This window comes from Hyla sarda, chromosome 6 (assembly GCF_029499605.1).
Source record: "Hyla sarda isolate aHylSar1 chromosome 6, aHylSar1.hap1, whole genome shotgun sequence".
NCBI lineage: Eukaryota > Metazoa > Chordata > Amphibia > Anura > Hylidae > Hyla > Hyla sarda.
The window spans coordinates 179,693,254-179,718,040 of record NC_079194.1 but is presented as its reverse complement, the minus strand read 5'-3'; the positions used below and the strand labels follow the sequence as shown (position 1 = coordinate 179,718,040).

The window sequence follows — 24,787 nt, the reverse complement described above, 5'->3', positions numbered from 1 at the left end:
GTAGATGCTTTGCATGCCTCTCTTCCCCATATGTCCTCTTCAGGCCAGCAGGCTGCGCAGCACCACTTGAAGGTTCTGCAAGCGGAGCGGAAGTTTGCCAACAAGCAAGGTGAAATCTGCAGAGTTCGAGTACAACACATCAGGTCGGTGACCTTGCAACCCAATACAGAGACTATCATCTAGTGTCGTGCTCGTTCTGGAGTCAAGAATAGAGACTACCAAGCCCTGCTGGAGCCTCTGCAACTAAAAGACCACCCTCTTGTCCAAACTGCGAGAAGCCTTGTGACCGTTACCAACGAGAGAGTTCCAGTCCGGTAAGTCAACCTGTCTGATGCTGCTTCTGTGTTACCCAAATACACCCCAGTAGCCCAGTTGTATCTCATAGAGTCAAAGGACATTTTAAACAGAACGTCTGAGGGCCCGACAGCGGGCAGCCCAAGTGGCTGAAGGATCCAGTACGAGTCCTCCCGAGCCCTGGTGGGCACAACACCAAGTTAGGGATCAATGTCACCAAGAAGTACCATGAAGCTTTTAGCAAACAGCCCACAGATTTCAGGCATACATCCATGATTCAACACCGAATCCTCACAGGAGACAGCCCACCTATCAAGGAAAGACATCGCCTGGTCGCCACAGGCATGTATCAAACTGTCAAGAATATGCTGGCGGACATAAAAGAGGCAGACGTCATTCATGAAAGTCAGAGCCCCTGGGCGGTGCCGCTTGTCCTGGTCAAGAAAAAAGACGTAACCAACCGGGTCTGCTGCTTACTTTTCCACCCTGGACTTAACCAGTGGATATTGGAAGTGCCCATGGCCATGGAAGACCGGGAGAAGACCACCTTCATGACACCCACGGGACTGTTCGAGTTTAAAAGTATGCTGTTTGGGCTATGTAATGCCCCTGCCACATTCCAGCATTTGATGGAAAGATGCCTGGGCAATCTGAATTTTCAAAGTGTCCTAGAGTACCTGGACGATGTGATTGTGTATTCTAAGTCCTACCAGGAGCACCTCAGTCATCTGACAGACATTTTCCAAGTCCTCATCAAGCATGGGCTGAGGATCAAGCTGTCAGTGTCACTTGCTTAAACCTCAGGTACACTACCTGGGTCATGTTGTCAGTGCCGAGGGAGTCCATCCCAATCCTGAAAAGGTGGAGGTTGTCAAGAACTGGCCTACCCTGCGCACGGTGAAAGATGTCAGGAGCTTCTTGGGATTTGCCGGCTACTACTGAAGCTTCATTCCCCACTTCGTCCAGATTGCAGAACACCTCACAGCATTCTTATGGGGTATGGCAAAGGAGAACTACAATGGAAGACTATCTATTGAATGGTCCGAGAAGCAAGAGACAGCGGTCTGAGCTCTTAATTGTTTGCTGATTGAACCACCCATCCTGGCGTATCCAGACGTCCGGCTATATACTGATGCCGGTTTCGAAGGTCTGGGAGCCGTCCCTAGGGAAGGACAGAAGCGGGTTGTTGCCTGTGCCAGTCGAAACCTGTGAGGAGCTGAGAAGAACGATGCAAATTATAGCTCATTCAAATTAGAACTTCTCGCTTTAGTATGGGCCGTGACTGAAAAGTTCAAAGACTACTTGGCTGTCACGCCATTTACTGTCTACACAGATAATTACCCGTTAGCCCACCTGAACGCTGCCAAGTTGGGTGCCATCAAACAACATTGGGCTTCAAGATTAACCAAATATAGTTTCATCATCAAGTACAGAAGCAGCATGTCGAATGTCAATGCTGATGTACTGTCTCGGATGACCCCCGGCGAAGAACCCCCTGTTGAAGACATGTGGGAAGACGTGGAGATGCCCCCATTTTATCAACGGTTCGTGAATCAAAATGTTGTGACCGCCCTCAGGGACGGCGAACCCAGGTCCGAAGAGGTTTAAGAAGACCCATGCACGTGGAAGACTCTTCAAGACGAAAGTCGAGTAATGGGGGATCTGTTGAACTACCTGCTGGCGAAAAAGGTACCAACCCGTCTACGCCAGGCCCAGTGTGATTATGAGCTGAAACATCTGTGGTGACAGAGGAAGTGGCTGTTTGTGCACAAGGGACTGTTGTACCGAAATTCTTTGGATCCGGTCTGTGGTGATCGACTTCATCAGATTCTGGTTCCCCGAAGAGACGTGGCGATGGTCCTCAACGCATACCATGGTCAGTGGGGACACATTGAAGTTCACAAGACAGAAGCAACTGTCCAGAGCAGATTCTACTGGATCGGAATGCGGAGCGACATTGAGAAATGGTGCAGTGAATGTGCTGTCTGTAACATAACCAAGAACGTGCGCAAGGACGCCAGAGCACCCCTCCATCACATACAGAGTGAAAGGCCTAACCATGTCAAGTTGTCTCCTACCCGGTCCGGGTACACTTATGCTCTCACCATGGTGGATCACTTCTCCAAATGGGTTTTCATTGTACCCGTCAAAGACCTCACAGCCAAGACAGCGGCCCAGAAGTTCTACTCCAATTGGGTGCAAACCCTTGGGTGTCCGGAGTCTGTCCTAACGGACCGTGGAACAGTCTTTGAGGCTCATCTCTTCCAAGAACTGTGTCAATTCCCTGCCTGCAAGAAACTCTGGACTACTGCTTACCCCCCCCCCCCTCCCCCAGGGGAACAGGCTCTGTGAACGGATCAATCAAGTCTTTAACCACACATTGTGAGCAGCTTCTGTGTCATGACATGAAAAGTGCCACTGACTGCTGCCTGAACTATTGGAGATTTATAATAACACAGTCCACTGTTCTACAGGGTACACCCCTTTTAATTTGATGATTGGGCGCCATGGACAGCTGCCTAAAGACCAAACATTTGGGCTCAAAGCCCCAATCAACAATTCTCCGCAAGCCTCCCTGGAGTGGGTCTCTGACCACCAGAGAAGAATCCAAGATGCCAAAGAAATTGTAAGCAAGAGGACGAGCGAGGCCCAGCAGAGACAACAGGAAGATTATAACCGTCATGCTTCTGCCAAACCATTTCAATTGGGTGCTAAAGTGTGGCTGCGGAAGTTTCTGAGAATCCATAAATTAGACTGGGAGATCTGGGAGACAGAACCGTACACAGTGACGGCCATACCCTATCCAGATTCTGACATGTACAAAGTACAAAAGCCTGGGTATGAGCCGCAAGTTGTTCATCACAACCGAATCAAACTGTGTCTAAAAGAAGATTTGTCCATGCTCCCCGCACCGTCTCCTCCAGCTGTCAGACCTGCAAGAGAGTATGTCAAATGCAAGGGGATTCATCCATCTATGGACTTCCCTATGTTTTCCCCAAGTCAGCCTGCGGTCTTCTGTGTTTCACCAGCTTCTGGGCCGGTTCAGCCAACATTGATTTCTACTCCAGTCCTGTCAATGACTCCGGATCTTGCCAGTCCTGACCCTGTGCCAACTCTTGACTTCCCTGAGGAAGACCCATTCACAGTGTCAACAGTACCAAGAGCTCCAGAAGACACCGGTGTTTCAGACCTTCCAAAAGTGGTGTTGCGTAGGTCCCAATGGTCAACCCAAGGACAACTCCCAGAGAGGTACAAAGTTTAACTCTCGTTAAAATAAATAAAAGTTAAGTACCACACATAGTCCAGTATAGTCAGTACACTATTACTAAATTAGTCTAGTCCAATGTCCATGTCTAGAATAGGACTGTAGCCTCGTATATTTTGCAGTCCATCCACGTCTATAGCGAGTATGTCTATTGTTTTCTTCTGTCCCAGTATGCAGGATACTTTGCTGGCCAGGAGGTATTCCTGATAGCTCCACAGCACACGTGCAGTGACAGAGGTAACCAAATGTAAATGTGACATTATGTTTAAAGTCTATATATAGAGTTCTGGAGGAAGTGTGTCAAACCAAGGGATCCCAGTAGCCAAGGCACTGGGTAGATAGCCTCCGGTAGCCCAATCCGACATGTCTTGTAAAGTTGGTATGTATATTGTTGATGGAGAAGTGTAGAGGAGAGAATTACAAGGTCAAAAATCTCCACACCCGTTTAGAGCATAGATGGACATTAACCATGCCACATGGACTCATTGCCATTCCTCATCAGACCTGGAAAAGACATTGGGTAAAAATGCTCCAGGAACTGTCATTGGCCCCAGTGGTCACTTTGGTCCTCAGCCCTCCAGGACTGGGCGTCGAGGACAACTGTAATTAAGAGGGGGAGTTTGTGGTGGCCCTGTGTGGGATGGTGTTTCCCAGTGCCTGTCAGGCAGTGTCCCTCAGTGTCCCCAGGGCTCCCTGCAGTTGCTTCCCCCATGTAAATAGGTTATGGATCATAATGTGTATTGTACCTTTAATAAATGTACCATGTGATTGTTACCCAGGAGGTACTAGTGACCAGCTGACCCCAAAGGTGACCTATGGGCTCCCTGCTAGTCTCCCCCATATAAGCCCTGGGTGGAGCGAGCCTCGCTCTCTTTGAGCTCTGCTCTCTTTGTGCTGAGGTCCAGTCAAGTCGTGTCTATAGTGTGCATCCAGAGCAGTGGAGGCCTCAAGTCAACTTCTGCAGCCACAAGTCAAGTCCTGCAGCCTCAAGTCAAGTGCAAGTAAGCTGAAGTCACTGTCCTGTCAGTCAAGTCAAGTCTTCTGTCTACTCAGCGCGGCCTGCACTAAATTCTCCTGTCTACTACAAGTCCCAGCAAACCTGCGAGGTCTCTGTGCCACTGGTCACCTCCTTGGGCCCTGGCTGTACTGCATAGACTGTAACAACTGTCTACGCTCAGTAAGGCTACCGTTATCCATTACTTGGCGTCGGTGTCTTCATTGCCCCTGTGCCTAGTCCAGGATCCAGCGGTATACATTTGGGTGGTTAAGGCTAAACCACGCCCTGGCATCACGAACACAAGGGGTTAATACCAACTGCCCCTAGGGTAACAACATCTGCCCCGCACCACACACCCCGACGCCATGTCAAAAATCTGCTCAGCTCCTCCTGCTTTATAACATGATGTCTGCAGGTTTTACAGGATCACAGGATCCCTTTAGATACCGAAAAAATTATGTGCAAGGCAAAAAGAGACCTAACCAATCTCTATGGGGGAGATTTAGAGGTGCAGTTGCCAATAGCCTCTTCCATTTTTTAAAAGACCACAGAAAAATGAACGAAGCAATCTGGTTGCTATGGGCAACCAAGGAATTGAAGGGAACTGAATTGAAGGGAAGGGGTATGGTTTAATGGTTGTTCTAGGAATGCATCTAACCCTATTTTGAAGCTCTCATCTGTTCCTGCTGTTACCAGTTGCTGATGTAGCCTGTTTCATAAATTCATAGTTCCTATGGTAAAGAAGTATTGTCGCCCCTTAAGACTAAGGCTAAGTTTCCACTTGGTCTTTTTTTGGCATTTTGCTCCCAAAGTGTTTTCATTGAAAAAAAACGCTGTGGCCAGATGTTAGCTGTAAATCAATGAAAGAACGCAAAATTCTTTTTTTTTTTTTCATCCTTTTGGTGTTTTTCAGCTCCTTGGAGGTTTTGAAAAGTTGCAGTATGTTGAGACTTTGGCGTTTTTTTCCCCTGAAATCGTGGCGTTTTTCTCCCATAGAAGTCTTGGGGAGTAAAAAACAAATGCCAAGAAAAACACCATGTAGGTTTTAAGTTTGGCGTTTTTGCAGGCGATTTTTATTCTTTTTTTGGACTTTAGCGATCAAAAAACGTGATGGAGATACCTTTTTTAATAAAATTTCGTAGGGTACCATTAAAAAATAAAAAAGATACAGTAGTGATGGAAAAAATTGTATTTAACGAAATATATATTTTTATAATAAAATTTTTTCTTTTTAAACCGGGATCAATTTATGTGTGCGGGTAGGGCACAAAAAATTTATTGGACAATAATAAAAATGTAGTGTGTGTGTGTTTTTCACTTTTTTTTCTTCATTTTTTAGGTAGTACTTCTATTCCCAGCATGGAACACACTGTTCCATGATGGGAGTAGTAGTACCTGTACTAATTGACAGATTGTCCTGGATCCGTTGCGATCCTTCTGTATAATTTATAGATGCGGCCGGCCGATCTTCTATGGTCCCCTGCACTGCCGTATATATACACCTATTCATATTTCCTGCAGAGAGCTGTGATTGGCCAGATGGTTCCAGCCAATCACAACTCTCTGCGGGAAATATGAATAGGTGTATATATACGGCAGTGCCAGGGACGTGCACAGACATTTTGAAGGGCAGGGGCTCAAGTAAAAAAAGAGGGCACTTTTCATAATTTAAAAAACGTCTGCCAGATTTAATTGGCAGATGTGCTGCGGCCCAGGGATACAGTGGACTCCCGCCAGGCCTCCTCGACATTCCTATCCCCATAAAAGTTGGTGTTTTTGTAAAATCGAGTCAAGAACAGGTTCTATGAAGGTCTGCCATGTGTATATACACTTTGGCTGTGCTGTCAGTCTTATTTACAGAATACATGTGACAGCTGCACTGTTATATACTGTATTATAGAGGAGATTTATCAAAACCTGTGCAGAGAAAGAGCGGTGCAGTCGCCCATAGCAACCAATCAGATCGTTTTGCAGAGGGCTTTACCTCTGCAAAGGTTTTAATAAATCTCCCCCTATATGCCCCCACCTGAGCTCTATATGACAGAACCCATCACCAATCACCCAGCACCCATCACCAATCACCCAACACCAATCACCCAGCACCCATCACCCATCACCCAGCACCCATCACCCAGCACCCATCACCCAGCACCCATCACCCAGCACCCATCACCCAGCACCAATCACCTAGCACCAATCACCCATCACCCATCCGCAATCACCCAGCACCCATCCCCAATCACCCAGCAACCACCTTATGCAGGAATCTCCACACAGCCCTGGTTCTTACCCTGAAGAGATGGACACCACACTAATATATGCTTACATGCTACAATATACTAGAGTTGGCAAAAAAAAGAATTATAAATATACAAAGACGGCCAGGCATAGCACAGCATACAGGATGGAGGCAGGGAAGCTCCGCCTCCATTGATCACAAGACTGACTTTGCATACTAGCAATGTGGGGCAATACCTAGAAAATGGAAAGACCAATTTTTGTATACTGCACTGTAACCTAGTGTATTGGGTTTAGTGCGAGTAAACAGCCTGTCAGTTTCCCTTTAATTATATACCGTACCCCCCTTAATTCCCTATATATATACTGTGCCACCATTCATCTATTAATTCCCTATATACTATGCCACCATTAATGAACTATATACTGTGCCACCATTAATGAACTACATACTGTGCCACCATTAATGAACTATATACTGTGCCACCAATAATGAACTATATACTGTGCCACCATTAATGAACTACATACTGTGCCACCATTAATGAACTATATACTGTGCCACTATTATTTAACTATACTGTGCCACCATCAAGGGTGCGTTCACATGTGCGTATTTTCTGCTGCAGATCTGCTGCAGATTTGCTTTAGCAGATTTCTCTTCCCATTGTAAATGGGAAGCAAAATCTGCAGCAGATCTGCAGCAAAAAAAGGCCCGTGTGAACGCACCCTAAGGATCTATACACAGTGCCAGCATACATAAAAATATAATGTTCCAATAAAATTCCCTATATACTGTGCTTCCAATTACGTACTTACATTCCTCTAATAATTCCCTAATAATGTGCTTCATACAATAAATACAAGCACATAACATAAAGGCACATACAGTACATAGGTAATATACACACATACAAAGAGACACTTTGACACATACATACAGGTACAAATATACATTAAGAAACATAAATACACAGACACACATATAACATGGAATATATACTAAAAGATATAGCCAATAAGCACATTATACATACAGGTACACACCTACAATCACTCAGAAATACATAGATTAACTTGCTCATATATATATATATATATATATATATACATACACATATGCACACACACACACACACACACACACATACATACACACACACACACATAGATTCACTTGCTGATATTATATACACACACATATATACATACATGCGCACATACATAGATTCACTTGCTCATATATCTATATATCTACACATATACATAGATTCACTTGCTCATATATATATATATATATATATATATACACACACACATACACATACATACACATACATAGATTCACTTGCTCGTATATATATACACATATACATAGATTCACTTGCTCATATATATATATACACACACACATACATACATAGATTCACTTGCTGACATTATATACACACACATATACATACATACACACATACATGGATTCACTTGCTCATATATCTACACATATACATAGATTCACTTGCTCATATATATATATATATATATATATATATACATACACACACATACATATATATATATATATATATATATATATACATACACACACATACACAGATTCACTTGCTCACATTATATACACACACACACACACACATACATAGATTCGCTTGCTCATATATATATATATATATATATATATACACACACACACACACACACACACACATAGATTCACTTGCTCATATATATATATATATATATATATATATATATATATATATATATACACACACACACACACACACACACACACACAGAGTCACTTGCTCACATTATATACACACACATACATAGATTCACTTGCTCATATATATACACATATACATACATAGATTCACTTGCTCATATATATACACATATACATACATGCACACATACATAGATTCACTTGCTCATATATATACACATATACATAGATTCACTTGCTCATATATATATATATACACACATAAACACATACACACACACACACAGATTCACTTGCTCATATATCTACACATACATAGATTCACATGCTCATATATATATATATATATATATATATACACACACACACACACATAGATTCACTTGCTCACATTATATATATATACACACACACATATATTCACTTGCTCATATATATACACATATACATAGATTCACTTGCTCACATATATACACACACACACATACATACATACATACATACATACACACACACACACATAGATTCACTTGCTCACACATATAGGCACATACATAGAGATAGACACACACACAAACACACATATATACACCTCACACTGACATACAGTCACTCAATATATACACAGTCACTTACACTAAGGCCCCAGCCATCACTCTCTGCACAGGCACATACATAGAGATATACACAAACACACACACACACAAATATATATATATACACACACACTGAGACACAATCACTCACATATATTTACAGCTACTTACAGTAAGGACAGCATAGACTGAAGTTTGTGGCCGGACATGCTGTGGGCGGGGCTTCTCTCTGCCTCCGCTGCTCCTGTCTCCTCCGTGTGGAGAGAAGCAGAGAAATGGCAAATAATGACAGGGTGAGTGGCGCCCCTTTGCTGCAGGGAGGGCACAGCACCCTCCATTAAACCACATACAAATCTCCCCAGCAATGGATCCTTTTTACTTCACCTGTCACCCTGAGTCTGCAGCTCTTTTTGTAAGGGCACTAGAGGGGCAGGTGAGGAAAAGGGCAGGGGCTCCAGCCCCCTTTCACTCCTATGTGTGCACGTCCCTGGTCAGTGCAAGGGACCATAGAACAGCGGCCGGCCTCATCTATACATTATACAGAAGGATCACAGCGGGTGTCAGGAGTGACATCCGCTGTGATCTTTCCTTAACTGCAGGTACTACTGCACCCAAAATGGAGCACTTTCTGCTCAATGCTCTGAGCTGTAGCACCTGCATTAAGAGACAGATCGCAACAGGTGTCAGAAGTTACACTCGCTGCGATCTGTCTATTAGTGCAGGTCCTACAGCTCCAAGCATGGAGCAGAGTGTGCTCCATGTTGGGAGTAGTAGTACCTGCAGTTAAGGACAGCTCACAGCAGGTATCACTCCTGACACGCAATGCGATCGTCCTATGTATTGGAGAGTGCTCGCATCTCTGCACTATACTCCGGCCTGCCAGTGATATGAATAGAACATCACTCATTCATATTTCCCCACTATGGGTGGAAAATATGAATAAGTGATGTTCCCCACTCTGGGCGGAAAATATGAATGAGTGATGTTCTATTCACATCACTGGCCGGAGTATAGTGCAGAGAGGCGAGCGCTGTATAGACCCGCTCTGCATCTCTGCTATATCATGGACGATCACATCGGGTGTCAGCAGTGACACCAGGGGCGATATGTCTATTAGTACAGGTACTACTACTCCCATCATTCCCAACTGTCTGTTCCATGTTGAGAGTAGTAGTACTACCTAAAAAATTAAAAAATTAGAGAAAAAAGTGAAACACACACACACTTTATAAAAAATGTATACAAATTTTGTTATAAAAAAATAAAAATGTCATTAAATACATTTTTCCATCCCTACTGCATTTATTTATTTATTTATTTTTTTTGTACCCAACAAATTTTTTAAAAATGCCAAAGGGGCCAAAAATGCTATTTTCATTGACATGAAAAAAACTTCTTTTTTTTTCACACAAAAAAATGCAGGAATAAAAAAAAAAACAAGTGGAAACTTACCCGAAAGGTCTCAAGTAAAAGTCTAAAGGTCTCAAGTCTAAAGTAAAAGTAACAAGTGTACTACAAGTCCCACAGTTGCCTTACAGTCAGTGACAGGTTCCAGGGCCTTTGAATGCCCATGACAAACCAGTCAGCCAGCCAGCTTTTAGGAAGCTCTAGCAAGGTTCATATTAATATTGTGACAGCATGAACTGGGTAGAACTTTTAAAGAACACCTGCCATGTGGAAATGCTACAATTCTATTTTATATAACAAAAGTGAGCAAAGCGACAAAGGTCCATGCTCTTGAAAGAAGACTTACCAGCCATAATGTCCTTTCCTGTTTTCTAAATTCACCTTTGCTTAGCTGAAGTCGCCTTAAGTTTTCCACACTAGAATTTCATACCTGACAGCGAAACTTGTGTTTTTATAGTGTAACCGGACTGATCAGCCCTCCCAGAGAAACTGTCACGATGACACAGAAAAGTACTATGACATAAAGAACACACACCCTATATGCCGCTGTTAGACCCCAGCCCAGGACCAGAATGGTTACTTATTGATTTTTCTGTAGCAAACATATCTACAGGGAACAGGTCATAAATTATTTTATTATATTGTATGCATCGGGGGTGGCGGACTGCACAGAAACAGAGATTAGCAGACAGATTCACACGGTAGCATATGCAAATAAAGAAAAGTAAGTTTACTGACTGCTATCAGCTGGAATCCAGTCCACTTTTGCTAAGTTATGACTATATTCATACAAGTTTTTTTTTAATTATGCCTCAAAATACACCTTTATACTCCAAAGAATTAAAGAAATGCCTGAAAACGATTTCCTATAACACTGTATAACTTCTAAATGCATGATGCAAACACATATACAACAAAAGTATGGGCGGCAGGAACAAAAAGGTTGCTGTGCTCAACACAGTGCGCCTGTCTGCTTCAAACTGCTGATAGGCAAGGGTGTTAATGGAATATATAACAATAATATTTTATCTTGGAAAAGCCCCTTTTTTCCCCCAAACATATTTTATTAACATTTTTCACGTCAGTCGACAGGAAAACATCAAACAAAAATACAGAATTACAAAAGTGCAACAAGAAAATCTGTACATAGGTGCAACTTATAAGGTTGAAGTAACCAAACCTCCTTGTGAGTGTGAGTGTTACGCCGAGCGCTCCGGGTCCCCGCTCCTCCCCGGAGCGCTCGCTACACTCTCGCTACTGCAGCGCTCCGGTCAGATCCACTGACCCGGTGCGCTGCGATACCGCCTCCAGCCGGGATGCGATTCGCGATGCGGGTGGCGCCCGCTCGCGATGCGCACCCCGGCTCCCGTACCTGACTCGCTCTCCGTTGGTCCTGTCCCGGCGCGCGCGGCCCCGCTCCCTAGGGCGCGCGCGCGCCGGGTCTCTGCGATTTAAAGGGCCACTGCGCCGCTGATTGGTGCAAGTGGTTCTAATTAGTGTGTTCACCTGTGCACTCCCTATGTATACCTCACTTCCCCTGCACTCCCTCGCCGGATCTTGTTGCCATTGTGCCAGTGAAAGCGTTTCCTTGTGTGTTCCTAGCCTGTGTTCCAGACCTCCTGCCGTTGCCCCTGACTACGATCCTTGCTGCCTGCCCCGACCTTCTGCTACGTCCGACCTTGCTTCTGTCTACTCCCTTGTACCACGCCTATCTTCAGCAGTCAGAGAGGTTGAGCCGTTGCTAGTGGATACGACCTGGTCACTACCGCCGCAGCAAGACCATCCCGCTTTGCGGCGGGCTCTGGTGAAAACCAGTAGTGACTTAGAACCGGTCCACTAGCACGGTCCACGCCAATCCCTCTCTGGCACAGAGGATCCACCTCCTGCCAGCCGGCATCGTGACAGTGAGTCGGCATTGTTGCACAAAGTAACCATCCTTGATGTTAACACAGAGCTGTACACTAGATGGTGCAGATTTGTGCTCCCCATTTTTGTTCACATGAAAATGTATAGAAAAGGAAAGATAATCATCTTTAGCAAGGCATACCTGCATCTAAGGTCACCTGACCCTTCTAAAAAAAAAGAATTGGGAACAGCACACCCTTTATTGGATTTTGTACAGCTTACTGTTCAGAAATGACTCTTCCCATTTCATACAATGCATTCGGAGAGTCTTCAGACCCTTTCACATTTTTTTTTTTACCTTTTGTTCAGGTAATATTGAGGTCTTCTGGCAAAATATTTTTTTTGGTTTTCCCCCATTAATCTGAACTTAATACCCTATAATGAGAATGTGAAAACTGTTATACAAATTTTTGATCATTTATTAAAAAGGAAAAAGGAAATCTTTGCATAAACATAAGTATTTAGACCCTTTGGTATAATGCTTAAAATTTTGCTCTGGGGGCCCCACCCCACTGTCTATATAAGGTCTCACAGCTGTATATGAAAGTGAAAACAAAGCCATGAGGAGGAAATAACTACCTGTAGACCTCAGAGACAGGATTATGTGAAGAGAGCCCTGACTTGAACCCAATTTAACATCTCTGGAGAGACCTAAAAATGCATGTACACCAACCAGAGCTGGCTCTACCTATAGGCAAAATAAGTAGCTGCCTAGAGCGCCCTTTTGATAGGGGTGCTGCTCTGCCTGCTGCAATAAAGTTAGCCAGCATCTGAAGCACTCGCCCATCTGAAGCACCTGCCCATCAACAAAACCCCGCCACGCTATCCCCACCCCACCTGTACTATAATAATAAGCTTTTTTCAGCATGCTGGAAGAGCGCAACGCCACCTTCGAGGCAGACAGGGGCAATCACTAAGGTCAGGCCCGTCCAACATCCTGACATCACGCGCACCTCCATACATCGGGAGGAGCCACTGGGCGAGGTCAAGGGGGCGGCAAAATTAGCTTTCGTCTAGGGTAGCAAAAATCCTTGCACCAGGCCTGCCACCAACGGCCCCATCCAACCTGACAAGCTTGAGAGTATCTGCAGAGAACAATAGCAGAAAATCCCTGAATCCAGGTGTACAGACTTTGTGAAATCATCCCAAGAAGACTGGAGGTTGTAATAGCTGTCACTTGCTTTAACTAAGTAAAGGTTATGAATACTTACATTAATGTAATCATTTTAGTTTATTCTTTTAAAAAAATTAGCAAAGATTTCAAATATTTTTATTTTATTTTAGCACAAGACCGCAACATAATAAAATGTGGAAAAAGTGATAGGGTCTGAATACTTTCTGAATATGGTCACTCACAGCAATATTTTCTCATACACCATATTTTTCGCCCTATAGGACGCACCGGCATATAAGACGCACCCAATTTTAAAGATGCAAAATCTAGAAAAAAAAGATTCTGAACCCAACAGTGATCTTCAACCTGCGGACCTCCAGATGTTGCAAAACCACAACTCCCAGCATGCCCGGACAGCCATTGGCTGTCCGGGCATGCTGGGAGTTGTAGTTTTGCAACATCTGGAGGTCCGCAGGTTGAAGACCACTGGTATAGGAGGTAATACTCACGTGTCCCCGCCGCTCCGGACCCGTCACCGCTGCCCTGGATGTCGCTCCATCGATGTTGCCGTGTCCCCGACGCTCCGGACGTCTTCTTCCCCGGGATCTACGGTCTCCATCGCCGCCATCACATCGCCGTCATCACGTCGCTACGCACGCCGCTCCTATTGGATGACGGGACGGCGTGCGCGATGACGTGATGACAACGATGGAGAGCGCCGGCCATGCAGGGGATCCTGGCACGGAGCAGACACCGAGGAGGCAGGTAAGGTCCCTCCCGGTGTCCTGTAAGCTGTTCGGGACGCTGCGATTTCACCGCGGCGGTCCCGAACAGCCCGATTGAGCAGCGGGTTAGTGTCACTTTCAAAGCTGACTGCCGCGTCTGAAGGGTTAATACAGGGCATCACCGCGATCGGTGATGTCCTGTATTAGCCGCGGGTCCTGGCCCTTGATGGCTGCAGGGACCGCCGCGATAGGTGTGTGTATTCGCCATATAAGACGCAACAACTTTTCCCCCCCAGTTCTGGGGAAGAAAAAGTGCGTCTTATATGGTGAAAAATACGGTAATATATATCAATAGTGATAAGCGGCATAGGCCACAGTCGAATTTGCAAATATTTGGACAAATAGTCGTCCTATATTTGCGAATTTCGCGTATTCGTTCACTAAAAGAAGGGAGGGAACAGTGTCCTCGGGTAGTGCCAATATTCGCATCATTTTTGCATAAAATTGGCATTCACATATTCACCTTCTTTGGACCACAAACTGGAAGCAGGTAGGGATGATCACTTTTTATTTACATAGTACACATCATTGTTATGTATAATGTAAAAAAAAACGAAAGAACAAAAAACAAATATTCATCAAAACGAATATAATTCATGATATTCTAAATATTCGCGAAATAGCGATGTGCCTATAAAAAATAATTTGCAGTTCGAATATTCACGCTCAACACTATATATCAACGGGTAATAAAGGAGTATAGTGGGATGCTAAGGTGAACCTTGGCTTGGTATAGTGCAGTAGATGCTGAGTCACTGTGACTGGAATATGGAAATATTGTTTCCTTAGCAGCTGTGGCATAATACTCCTCTCTGGCATGCTAAGCTGCCTGATTCTCACCAACAAACGGTTAACTCCTCTACCCTTTCTACAGTTGCTGAATTTTATTCTTTTCACATAGATTTTTTTTTCTTGTTATCCGTCTCAAAAGCTGCCAGTATGTGAACAGGCTTGAAAATTCATGACATAGATAATTATAAAATAATAGGTTACCTGCATTTTTTATAAATATACAGAGCAAATAAACTCGAATTCAATTCCTGAAACCAACAGCTCTAGGCATATCTAAGGGTGCATGCCACACATGCCTCTGAGTATCAGCCTGGCATCACTCCACAAAGTAACTTACCTTGATGTAAACACAGAGCGGCACCATAAGTAATGCAGAGCTGCATTCATCTTTGGCATTACCCTGGCAAATCGTAGAAAAGGAAAGATAACCCTCTTGAGGGAGGCATCCAATCCATACATCCATATTTGGAGAACCTGTTCAGGAGCCCCAACTATTACCTGAGCGGAAAGTGGATTCTAAGAAAGTCTGCCACTCTGCAGGACCCAAACCTAATGATTTTAACACCTTAAATCACCTATATGGTTAACGTACCGTAAAGGTATGCCTTTGGTCTCTGGTGTTTCAGAATCAAGGATGTACCAGTACATCCTATGCGTTTCCATTCACTGCCAGTAACCTGGCAGTGATCAGAACGAGATGCCTGTGGAAATCATTCAGCAGGCATCTGGACACAATGCCTAGGAGGGTCCTGAGACCCCCCCATAACAGCGATCACTGAGATTCTGGGTCATTCGGGTCTCCGGTGACCTGATGACCCGGAAGAGGAGGGGGATCGCTGGTGTAAGACACAACACCCACATCCTCCATACGTAGGTGGGAGGTGGCGGTATGACCGACCAATCAGTATGAATGACCAATTACGGGCACCGTTGGGAAGGGTAATCTCCAATTGCCCTGCTCTGCCCACCCACAGGGCTGTTTGAAGGAATTTGGGGGCCCCAAGCAAAATGGACATGAAGGTCCCCCCCCCCTTGATGTTTACGCACATCACGCTCTAGGGCCGGCGTCAGGACGCAGTATCGCCGGCCCTTGAATGCTTGGAGCGCGACGTGAGCGAATGTCGATACGAGGCCCACACATTAGGTGCAGCACAGTTCCCCCCACGTTAGGTGCGGCACAGCTCCCCCACGTTAGGTGCGGCACAGTTCCCCCCACGTTAGGTGCGGCACAGTTCCCCCAACATTAGGTGCAGCAGAGTTCCCCCCACATTAGGCTAGCAGTGTTCCCCCACATTAGGTGCAGTATAGATCCTCCACATTAGGTGCGGTATAGTTCCTCCACATTAGGTGCGGTATAATTCCTCACATTAGGTGCAGTATAGCTCCCCACATTAGTTGCAGTATAGTTCCCCCACATTAGGTGCTGGACAGTTCCCCTACATTAGGCCTTTAGTTCCCCCACATTAGGTGCAGTATAATTCTCCACATTAGGTGCAGTATAGTTCTCCCCACATTAGGTGCAGTATAGTTCTCCACATTAGGTGCAGTATAGTTCGCCACATTAGGTGCAGTATAGTTCCCCCACATTAGGTGCAGTATAGTTCTCCACATTAGGTGCAGTATAGTTCTCCCCACATTAGGTGCAGTATAGTCCCCCACATTAGGTGCAGTATAGTTCTCCACATTAGGTGCAGTATAGTTCTCCACATTAGGTTGGCAGTATAGTTTACCCCACATTAGGTGCAGTATAGTTCCCCACACTAGGTGCAGTATAGTTCTCCCAACATTAGGCTATAGCTCCCCCACATTAGGTGCAGTATTGTCCCCCCACATTAGGTGCAGTATAGTTCTCCCTACATTAGGCTATAGTTCCCCCACATTAGGTGCAGTATAGTCCCCCCACATTAGGTGCAGTATAGTTCCCCCACATTAGGTGCAGTATAGTCCCTCCACATTAGGTGCAGTATAGTCCCTCCACATTAGGTGCAGTATAGTCCCCCCACATTAGGTGCAGTATAGTCCCCCCACATTAGGTGCAGTATAGTTCCCCCACATTAGGTGCAGTATAGTTCCCCCACATTAGGTGCAGTATAGTTCCCCCACATTAGGTGCAGTATAGTTCCCCCACATTAGGTGCAGTATAGCTCCCCCACATTAGGTGCAGTATAATTCACCACATTAGGTGCAGTATAATTCACCACATTAGGTGCAGTATAGTTCTCCACATTAGGTGCAGTATAGTTCTCCACATTAGGTGCAGTATAGTTCTCCACATTAGGTGCAGTATAGTTCTCCCCACATTAGGTGCAGTATAGTTCTCCCCACATTAGGTGCAGTATAGTCCCCCACATTAGGTGCAGTATAGTCCCCCACATTAGGTGCAGTATAGTCCCCCACATTAGGTGCAGTATAGTTCTCCACATTAGGTGCAGTATAGTTCTCCACATTAGGTTGGCAGTATAGTTTACCCCACATTAGGTGCAGTATAGTTCCCCACACTAGGTGCAGTATAGTTCTCCCTACATTAGGCTATAGCTCCCCCACATTAGGTGCAGTATTGTCCCCCCACATTAGGTGCAGTATAGTTCTCCCTACATTAGGCTATAGTTCCCCCACATTAGGTGCAGTATAGTCCCCCCCACATTAGGTGCAGTATAGTTCCCCCACATTAGGTGCAGTATAGTTCCCCCACATTAGGTGCAGTATAGTTCCCCCACATTAGGTGCAGTATAGTTCTCCCCACATTAGGTGCAGTATAGTTCTCCCCACATTAGGTGCAGTATAGTTCTCCCCACATTAGGTGCAGTATAGTTCTCCCCACATTAGGTGCAGTATAGTTCTCCCCACATTAGGTGGAGTATAGTTCTCCACATTAGGTGCAGTATAGTTCTCCACATTAGGTGCAGTATAGTTCTCCACATTAGGTGCAGTATAGTTCTCCACATTAGGTGCAGTATAGTTCTCCACATTAGGTGCAGTATAGTTCTCCACATTAGGTTGGCAGTATAGTCCCCCACATTAGGTGCAGTATAGTTCTCCACATTAGGTGCAGTATAGTTCTCCACATTAGGTTGGCAGTATAGTTTACCCCACATTAGGTGCAGTATAGTTCCCCACACTAGGTGCAGTATAGTTCTCCCCACATTAGGCTATAGTTCCCCCACATTAGGTGCAGTATAGTCCCCTCACATTAGGTGCAGTATAGTTCCCCCGCATTAGGTGCAGTATAGTTCCCCCGCATTAGGTGCAGTATAGTTCCCCCACATTAGGTGCAGTATAGTTCCCCCACATTAGGTGCAGTATAGTCCCCCCACATTAGGTGCAGTATAGTCCCCCCACATTAGGTGCAGTATAGTTCTCCCACATTAGGTGCAGTATAGTTCTCCCCACATTAGGCTATAGTTCCCCCACATTAGGTGCAGAATAGTCCCCCCACATTAGATGTAGTATGTTCCCCCACAGACATACAGCCTCCAGCCATACAGTGTATGGCTGGAGGCTGTATGCCTATTTACTGCCCTACTTCAGTGCTCCGACCACTGCTACTCTGCTCTGGCCACCATAGCAGTAGGTCTCGGGACTAGAGGAGCGGTGGTCGGAGCACTGAAGCTGATGTGCCGCTGGTCACTTACCATGCTGGCCAGCGCATGTCATGTAAGCTGCTCCGCTCCTCCGCGTTGCTTTCCAATGGGCGCACGCACGGGACGGGGCAATTGCCCCGTTTCCCCCCTGGATCCGCCACTGCATGCATTATATACACACACAATACACATTACATACTGTACATGCATACTTCATACACACACACAGCATACTGTACACATTACATACTGTACATGCATGCTTCATACACACACAGATACTGTACACATTACATACTGTACATGCATGCTTCATACACACACACATACTTTACACATTACATACTGTACATGCATCATACACACAACACACTGTACACATTACATACTGTACATGCATTATATACACACACACTGTACACATTACATACTGTACATGCATCATACACACACACAACATACTGTACATGCATGCTTCATACACACAACATACTGTACACATTACATACTGTACATGCTTCACACACAACACACTGTACACATTACATACTGTACATGCATCATATACACACACATACTGTACACATTACATACTGTACATGCATCATACACACACAACACACTGTACACATTACATACTGTACATGCATGCTTCATATACACATACTGTACACATTACATAAAATACATGCATCATACACACACAGCTAGAATAGATCAGTGTTTCCCAACCAGCGAGCCTACAGAGGTTGCAAAACTACAACTCCCAGCATGTCCAGACAGCCTTTGGCTGTCCGGGCATACTGGGAGTTGTAGTTTTGCAACAACTGGAGGCACCCTGGTTGGGAAACACTGGTGTAGATACACACATGCACTTTACATATAGTCATCCACAGTAGTAACACACACAGGCACGGTACATAGACATACACATATGTACACACACATATATATATATCCACACACACACACATATATATATATATATATATATATATATATACAGGCAGGGAAACCTACTATAGTCAGGCCCCATGTTGTACAGCCTATGTGGTCTCCTTTCCTCACAGCTCTCTCCTCCCCCCTCCCCCTCCTCCTGCTCAGATGGCTGAAGGCTGAGAGAAGAGTCTGGGGCTGAGGGAGGATACCAAGTGCAGCGGGGGTGGGGGGAGCGTGATTGTGGTGAGGTGAGAAGAACTCCAAAGCTCTGGGGCCCGGAGCTCAAACTCCAAGAGCACTATTGTTAATCCAGCCCTGGTGATGGGGGGGAATTGCCCTGTCACTACAGGACTGGCAAACACTGGCTGTGCTCGGGCCCCCCAGCCAGCTCGTGGCCCCAAGCAATTGCTTGGTTTGCCTGCCCTGTAGCGATGGGCCTGCCCACCCACATTAGGAAGTGAGTGAGCAGAGGGGAGCCTGGTGCCTGGAACCCCCCTATGCCCATCTGGGCAACCTCTGTGCCATCCAGCATTGATTTAGTGTAGGGATAGTTTAACCTCTTCAGGACGCAGGGCGTATGGATACGCCCTGCATTCCCAGTCCTTAAGGATGCAGGGCGTATCCATACGCCCGTGGGAAATCCGGTCCCCACCGCTAGCCGGTTGGGAACCGGAGCCGGATGCCTGCTGAAATCGTTCAGCAGGCATCTCGGCATATCGCCCAGGGGGGGTCATCATGACCCCCCATGTCCACGATCGCAGCACATCACTCATCAATTCAGACGAGCGGTGTGCTGCGATTCCGTTCCCCCCGTTTTTTGGGGTAAAGGCACTTTTTTCGTTTAACGCGTATTTTTTTATTTTTTTTGCACCCATAGGCGGACCGTGCCACCAGTAGCAGGCGTGTATTGTGTGGACGGACCGTACCTGTGTGTGCAGCCTGTCCCACCGCTGTCAGTGATTTATCACTGATCAGCGTTTTTTTTTGGGGTTCAGACGGGTGCATTTTTTCGGGGTTAAGCGGTTTTTTATTTTATTTTTCGGGTTTTTTGTGTGGGGGTCTGTGTACAAGCCACCAGCCACTGTTCTGAGCTGAGTGGCCGGACCCCCAACTGACTTCTGTGCCCCCTGCCTCCACAAGTGGGTTAGTTTAGTTTAGTTAGGTTAGGGAGGGTTAGGGCGGGTTAGGGAGGTAGTCTCGCACCACACCACACATAGCACATACACCAATAAAGTTTCCCCCCCCCCCCCCCACACACACACACAACCGTATCCCCATTAGAGTAGGGAAATAGCCCGCAGAGCGTTTTTGGCAGAGGAGGCATATGCCATAATTACCTCCGACACCAAGAGCGGCTCAGAGGACGATGTAGACCCCACCTTCCTTATTTCATCGTCCTCCTCATCATCTAGTTCTGATGATGAGCCACCAAGGCGGCGGAGACGCCGCCGTGCGGTGCCGCAAACCTCCTCTGTCCTTGACCCTGTGCCCCATGCTAATGCGAGTCCCCCTGGCGCTCATACTAGTGAAGCCCCCCTGCCAAGGTCACTGGTACCTCATACCGGAGAACTTGTCTGGGCTGAGCCAGCGGACCACGAGCCCGAGATTCTTGAGTTTGTTGGCGACTCAGGAATCAAGATTAACATCGCCGGGTTCACTGAAAAGGACTTTTTCGGTCATTTTTTCAGTGACGACTTTGTTAATCTAATGGTTACATAGACGAATCTGTATGCCCAACAGTTTGTCGCCGCTAACCCGGGCTCACTTTTAGCTAGACCCGGCGGCTGGACTCCAGTCGATGCAGCCAAAATGAGGATCTTTTGGGGCCTTGCGCTGCATAAGGGTCTAGTTAAAAAACCCAGTGTCAGGCAATATTGGAGTGGGGACATTTTCTACCAGACCCCGCTCTACAATATGGCCATGACACGTCCCCGGTTCGAGGCCATTCGGAGATGTTTGCATTATGCTGATAATGCGGCATGTCCCCCCCCGAACTGATCCTGCGTATGACCGCCTGTATAAAATCAGGCTGGTCATCAATCACTTCGGGGCCAGATTTTGGGAGGCCTATGTCCCTGGAAGGGAGGTCGCTATTGATGAGTCTCTCATCAGCTTTAAGGGGAGACTCAGCTTCTGGCAATACATCCTTACCAAGCGAGCGCGGTATGGCGTGAAGATGTATAAACTTTGCGAGAGTACCTCCGGGTACACTTGCAAGTTTATGGTGGATGATGGATGAGAGTCCCGCATTGAACCCCCAGATTGTTCCCGCACTCTGGGTGTTAGCAGGAAAATCGTTTGGGGCCTTTTGCACCCATTGCTAGATAAAGGTTACCACCTTTACGTGGATAAATTTTATACTAGTATCCCTCTCTTCACATCCCTCGCCACCAGATCCACGGTCGCTTGTGGGACAGTCCGGAAGAATCAAAGAGGCCTTCCTTCCTATCCCCTGCAGACTCCTATCCCTCGGGGTGAGTCCCGTGCCTTTTCCCATGAGAACCTGTTGTTGGTCCGGTATAAGGACAAGAGGGATGTCCTTATGCTCACCACTATTCATGGGAATGGCAGCACCCCTGTCCCTGTGCGAGGTACCGTGGGACCGATCCTCAAGCCTGATTGTATTCTGGACTACAATCGGTATATGGGGGGAGTTGATCTTTCTGATCAAGTCCTCAAGCCATATAAAGCCATGCGGAAAACAAAGGTATGGTACAAAAAAGTTGCGGTCTACATGGTACAGGTTGCCATATACAACGCTTTTGTACTGTACAAGTACGCTGGCAACACAGGGACATACCTGCAGTTCCAAGAGGAAGTTCTAAAGGCCCTCATCTATGGTGACCGCCAAAGAGCGGGTCAGAGCACCTCTGGAATTGTGGGCGCCCGGATCGTCCCTGGCTAACACTTTCCAGGTGTGATCCCCCACACTGGAAAGAAGGGACAATCTCAGAAGAAATGCAGAGTGTGTCGCAAGAGGGGGATTCGGAAGGACACCACCACTCAATGCGACACTTGCCCCGATCATCCGGGCCTCTGCATAGGCTGCTTCAGGGAGTATCACACTTCCATGGAGTGCTAAATTTTCCATCCTTTGCCCTAATTTTCATTCCCCAAAATTTGACTCCAATGTACCAGTCCAGAGTACAATGTCTTCCAAATTTTATACCAAACCCCCCCCCCCCCCACAAAAAAAATAAAAACTTTTCCCAATACCCCCAATATCTTTTTTATTTCTTCCCCCTAAAAAATGGGTCATGGGACACAGAGTCAACAGCATTGGAGGTTTGCACTTGCCTCAAATGCGCAACGCTCTCTCCCCACCTGAGCGGGTTGTGCATTTGAGGTAACAGAATAGGGACGGCCCCACACATCCCCTTCCCAGAATGATGATTCAGAGTATAGGGTTTGGGGCGGGCATCATTTTTACTTTTGGCTGTACTCTGGGTCATCATTCTGGGAAAATAATTGGCATATCAGTACTAAAATTGCAATTTTCTTCCCCCCATCGTACACTTCATCCATTCCTGGAAAATAAATGAAGGGAACACCCGTCTGTTCCAAATCTCCACTTCACCCTATACACCTTCCCCAGGGGGTGTAATGTTTGTAATAGGTTCACATGTGGGTGTTCCTTTCTTGTATTTTCCTCTGAATGTATGTAACTGTTATGTCCGTAACAAACATCCGCCTCAAATGCAAAGAATTCTCGCTGAGCTCTGTTGTATTTCCAGGCGCCAATTCGGAGTCACATGTTAGTTGTTTCCAGAAAAATGAAGCAGAGCATAGGTTGAAAATTGCAATTTTCAAAAGCTACCCTTCATCCATTCCTGGAAAATAGATTTAGGAAACACCTGTGCATTAAAAATGTCCTCTTTACCCCTATACCATTTCTCAGGGTGGGTACTTTCTGTATTGGTGTCACATGTGGGTGTTTCATTTTAGTATTTTCCTCGGAATGTATGTAACCGTCAGCTACTGATATGCCAAAGGCCACAAATACAAAGTGACCTCTATGACTTCTGAGCCTTGTGCGCTCGCCCAGCACGTTACCCCATATGTGGATGTATTTTTATAATCAGGGGGAAAAGCCCTCCAAAATTTGTAACCCAATTCCTCATATTACCCCTTGTGAAAATGTAAAAAATTGGGTAACCCCAGCATTTTACTTTAAAAAAAAAATCAAAATTTTCCATTTATGGCCCACTTTCAAAAAACCTGTGAGGTGTTATTTCCCACTGTACCCCTTGTTACGTTCATTGAGGGGTGTAGTTTCTAAAATGGTGTCACATGTGTTTTTTTTTTTTTTTTCCTGTTGAGGGCTTTATAAATGCACATGACCCCCGACTTCAATTTCAACAAAATTTTCACTCCTTCTAGTCTGAGCATTGTAGTGCGTCCACAGAGCAATTTACATCCACATATGGGGTATTTTTTTCTCATACAAAATTGTTCTACAAATTTTGGGGGCCTTTTGCCCTATTACCCAATGTGAAAATAAAACATTTGGGGTAACACTATCAATATAGTGCAAAAAAATCCAATTTTTCACTTTTATGGCCCACTGTTCAAAAAACCTGTGAGGTGTAAGTACTCACTGTAACACTGTTACGTTCCCCGAGGGGTATAGTTTCCAAAATGGTATGCCATGTGTTTTTTTTTTTGGCTGTTCTGGCATCATAGGGGCTTCCTAAATGCGGTATGCCCCCAGAGCAAAATTTGCTTCCAAAACGCCAAATGTGACTACTTCTCTTCTGAGACCTGTAGTGCGCCAGCAGAGCACTTTTAACCCCCATATGGGGTGTTTTCTGAATCGGGAGAAATTGGGCTTAAAATTTTGGGGGGTATTTTCTGCTTTAACCCTTTGTAAAAATGTAAAAATTTTTGAGAAACCAAGCATTTTAGGTAAAAAATATATATATTATTTTTAAATATGCAAAAGTCGTGAAACCCCTGTGGGGTATTAAGGTTCACTTTACCCCTAGTTACGTTCCCCAAGGGGTCTAGTTTCCAAAATGGTATGCCATGTCGGGTTTTTTTTGCTGTCCTGTCACCATAGGGGCTTCCTAAATGCAGCATGCCCCCAGAGCAAAATTTGCTTCCAAAAGCCAAGTGACTACTCCT

At 45.5% G+C, this 24,787-nt stretch overlaps 1 protein-coding gene across 3 annotated transcripts in view; it reads right to left on the bottom strand.

Annotated features, from left to right (window-relative positions):
• The window catches only part of LOC130277661 (NAD(P)H dehydrogenase [quinone] 1-like), a 33,322-nt gene extending 13,565 nt beyond the window's left edge, over positions 1 to 19,757 (bottom strand). The window contains exon 1 of one of the 3 annotated variants that reach the window (XM_056528394.1): positions 19,745 to 19,757. Coding sequence is in view for 1 of the 3 variants with exons in the window: in XM_056528392.1 (XP_056384367.1) it covers positions 10,894 to 10,900 (7 nt within the window). In the remaining 2 variants the exon portion in view is untranslated. Of the gene's footprint in view, positions 1 to 4,658; positions 5,070 to 10,893; positions 11,021 to 19,744 lie in introns of those variants that run through there. The other 2 variants (XM_056528392.1, XM_056528393.1) reach the window with 2 other exon arrangements.
• Positions 19,758 to 24,787: the final 5,030 nt, after the last annotated feature.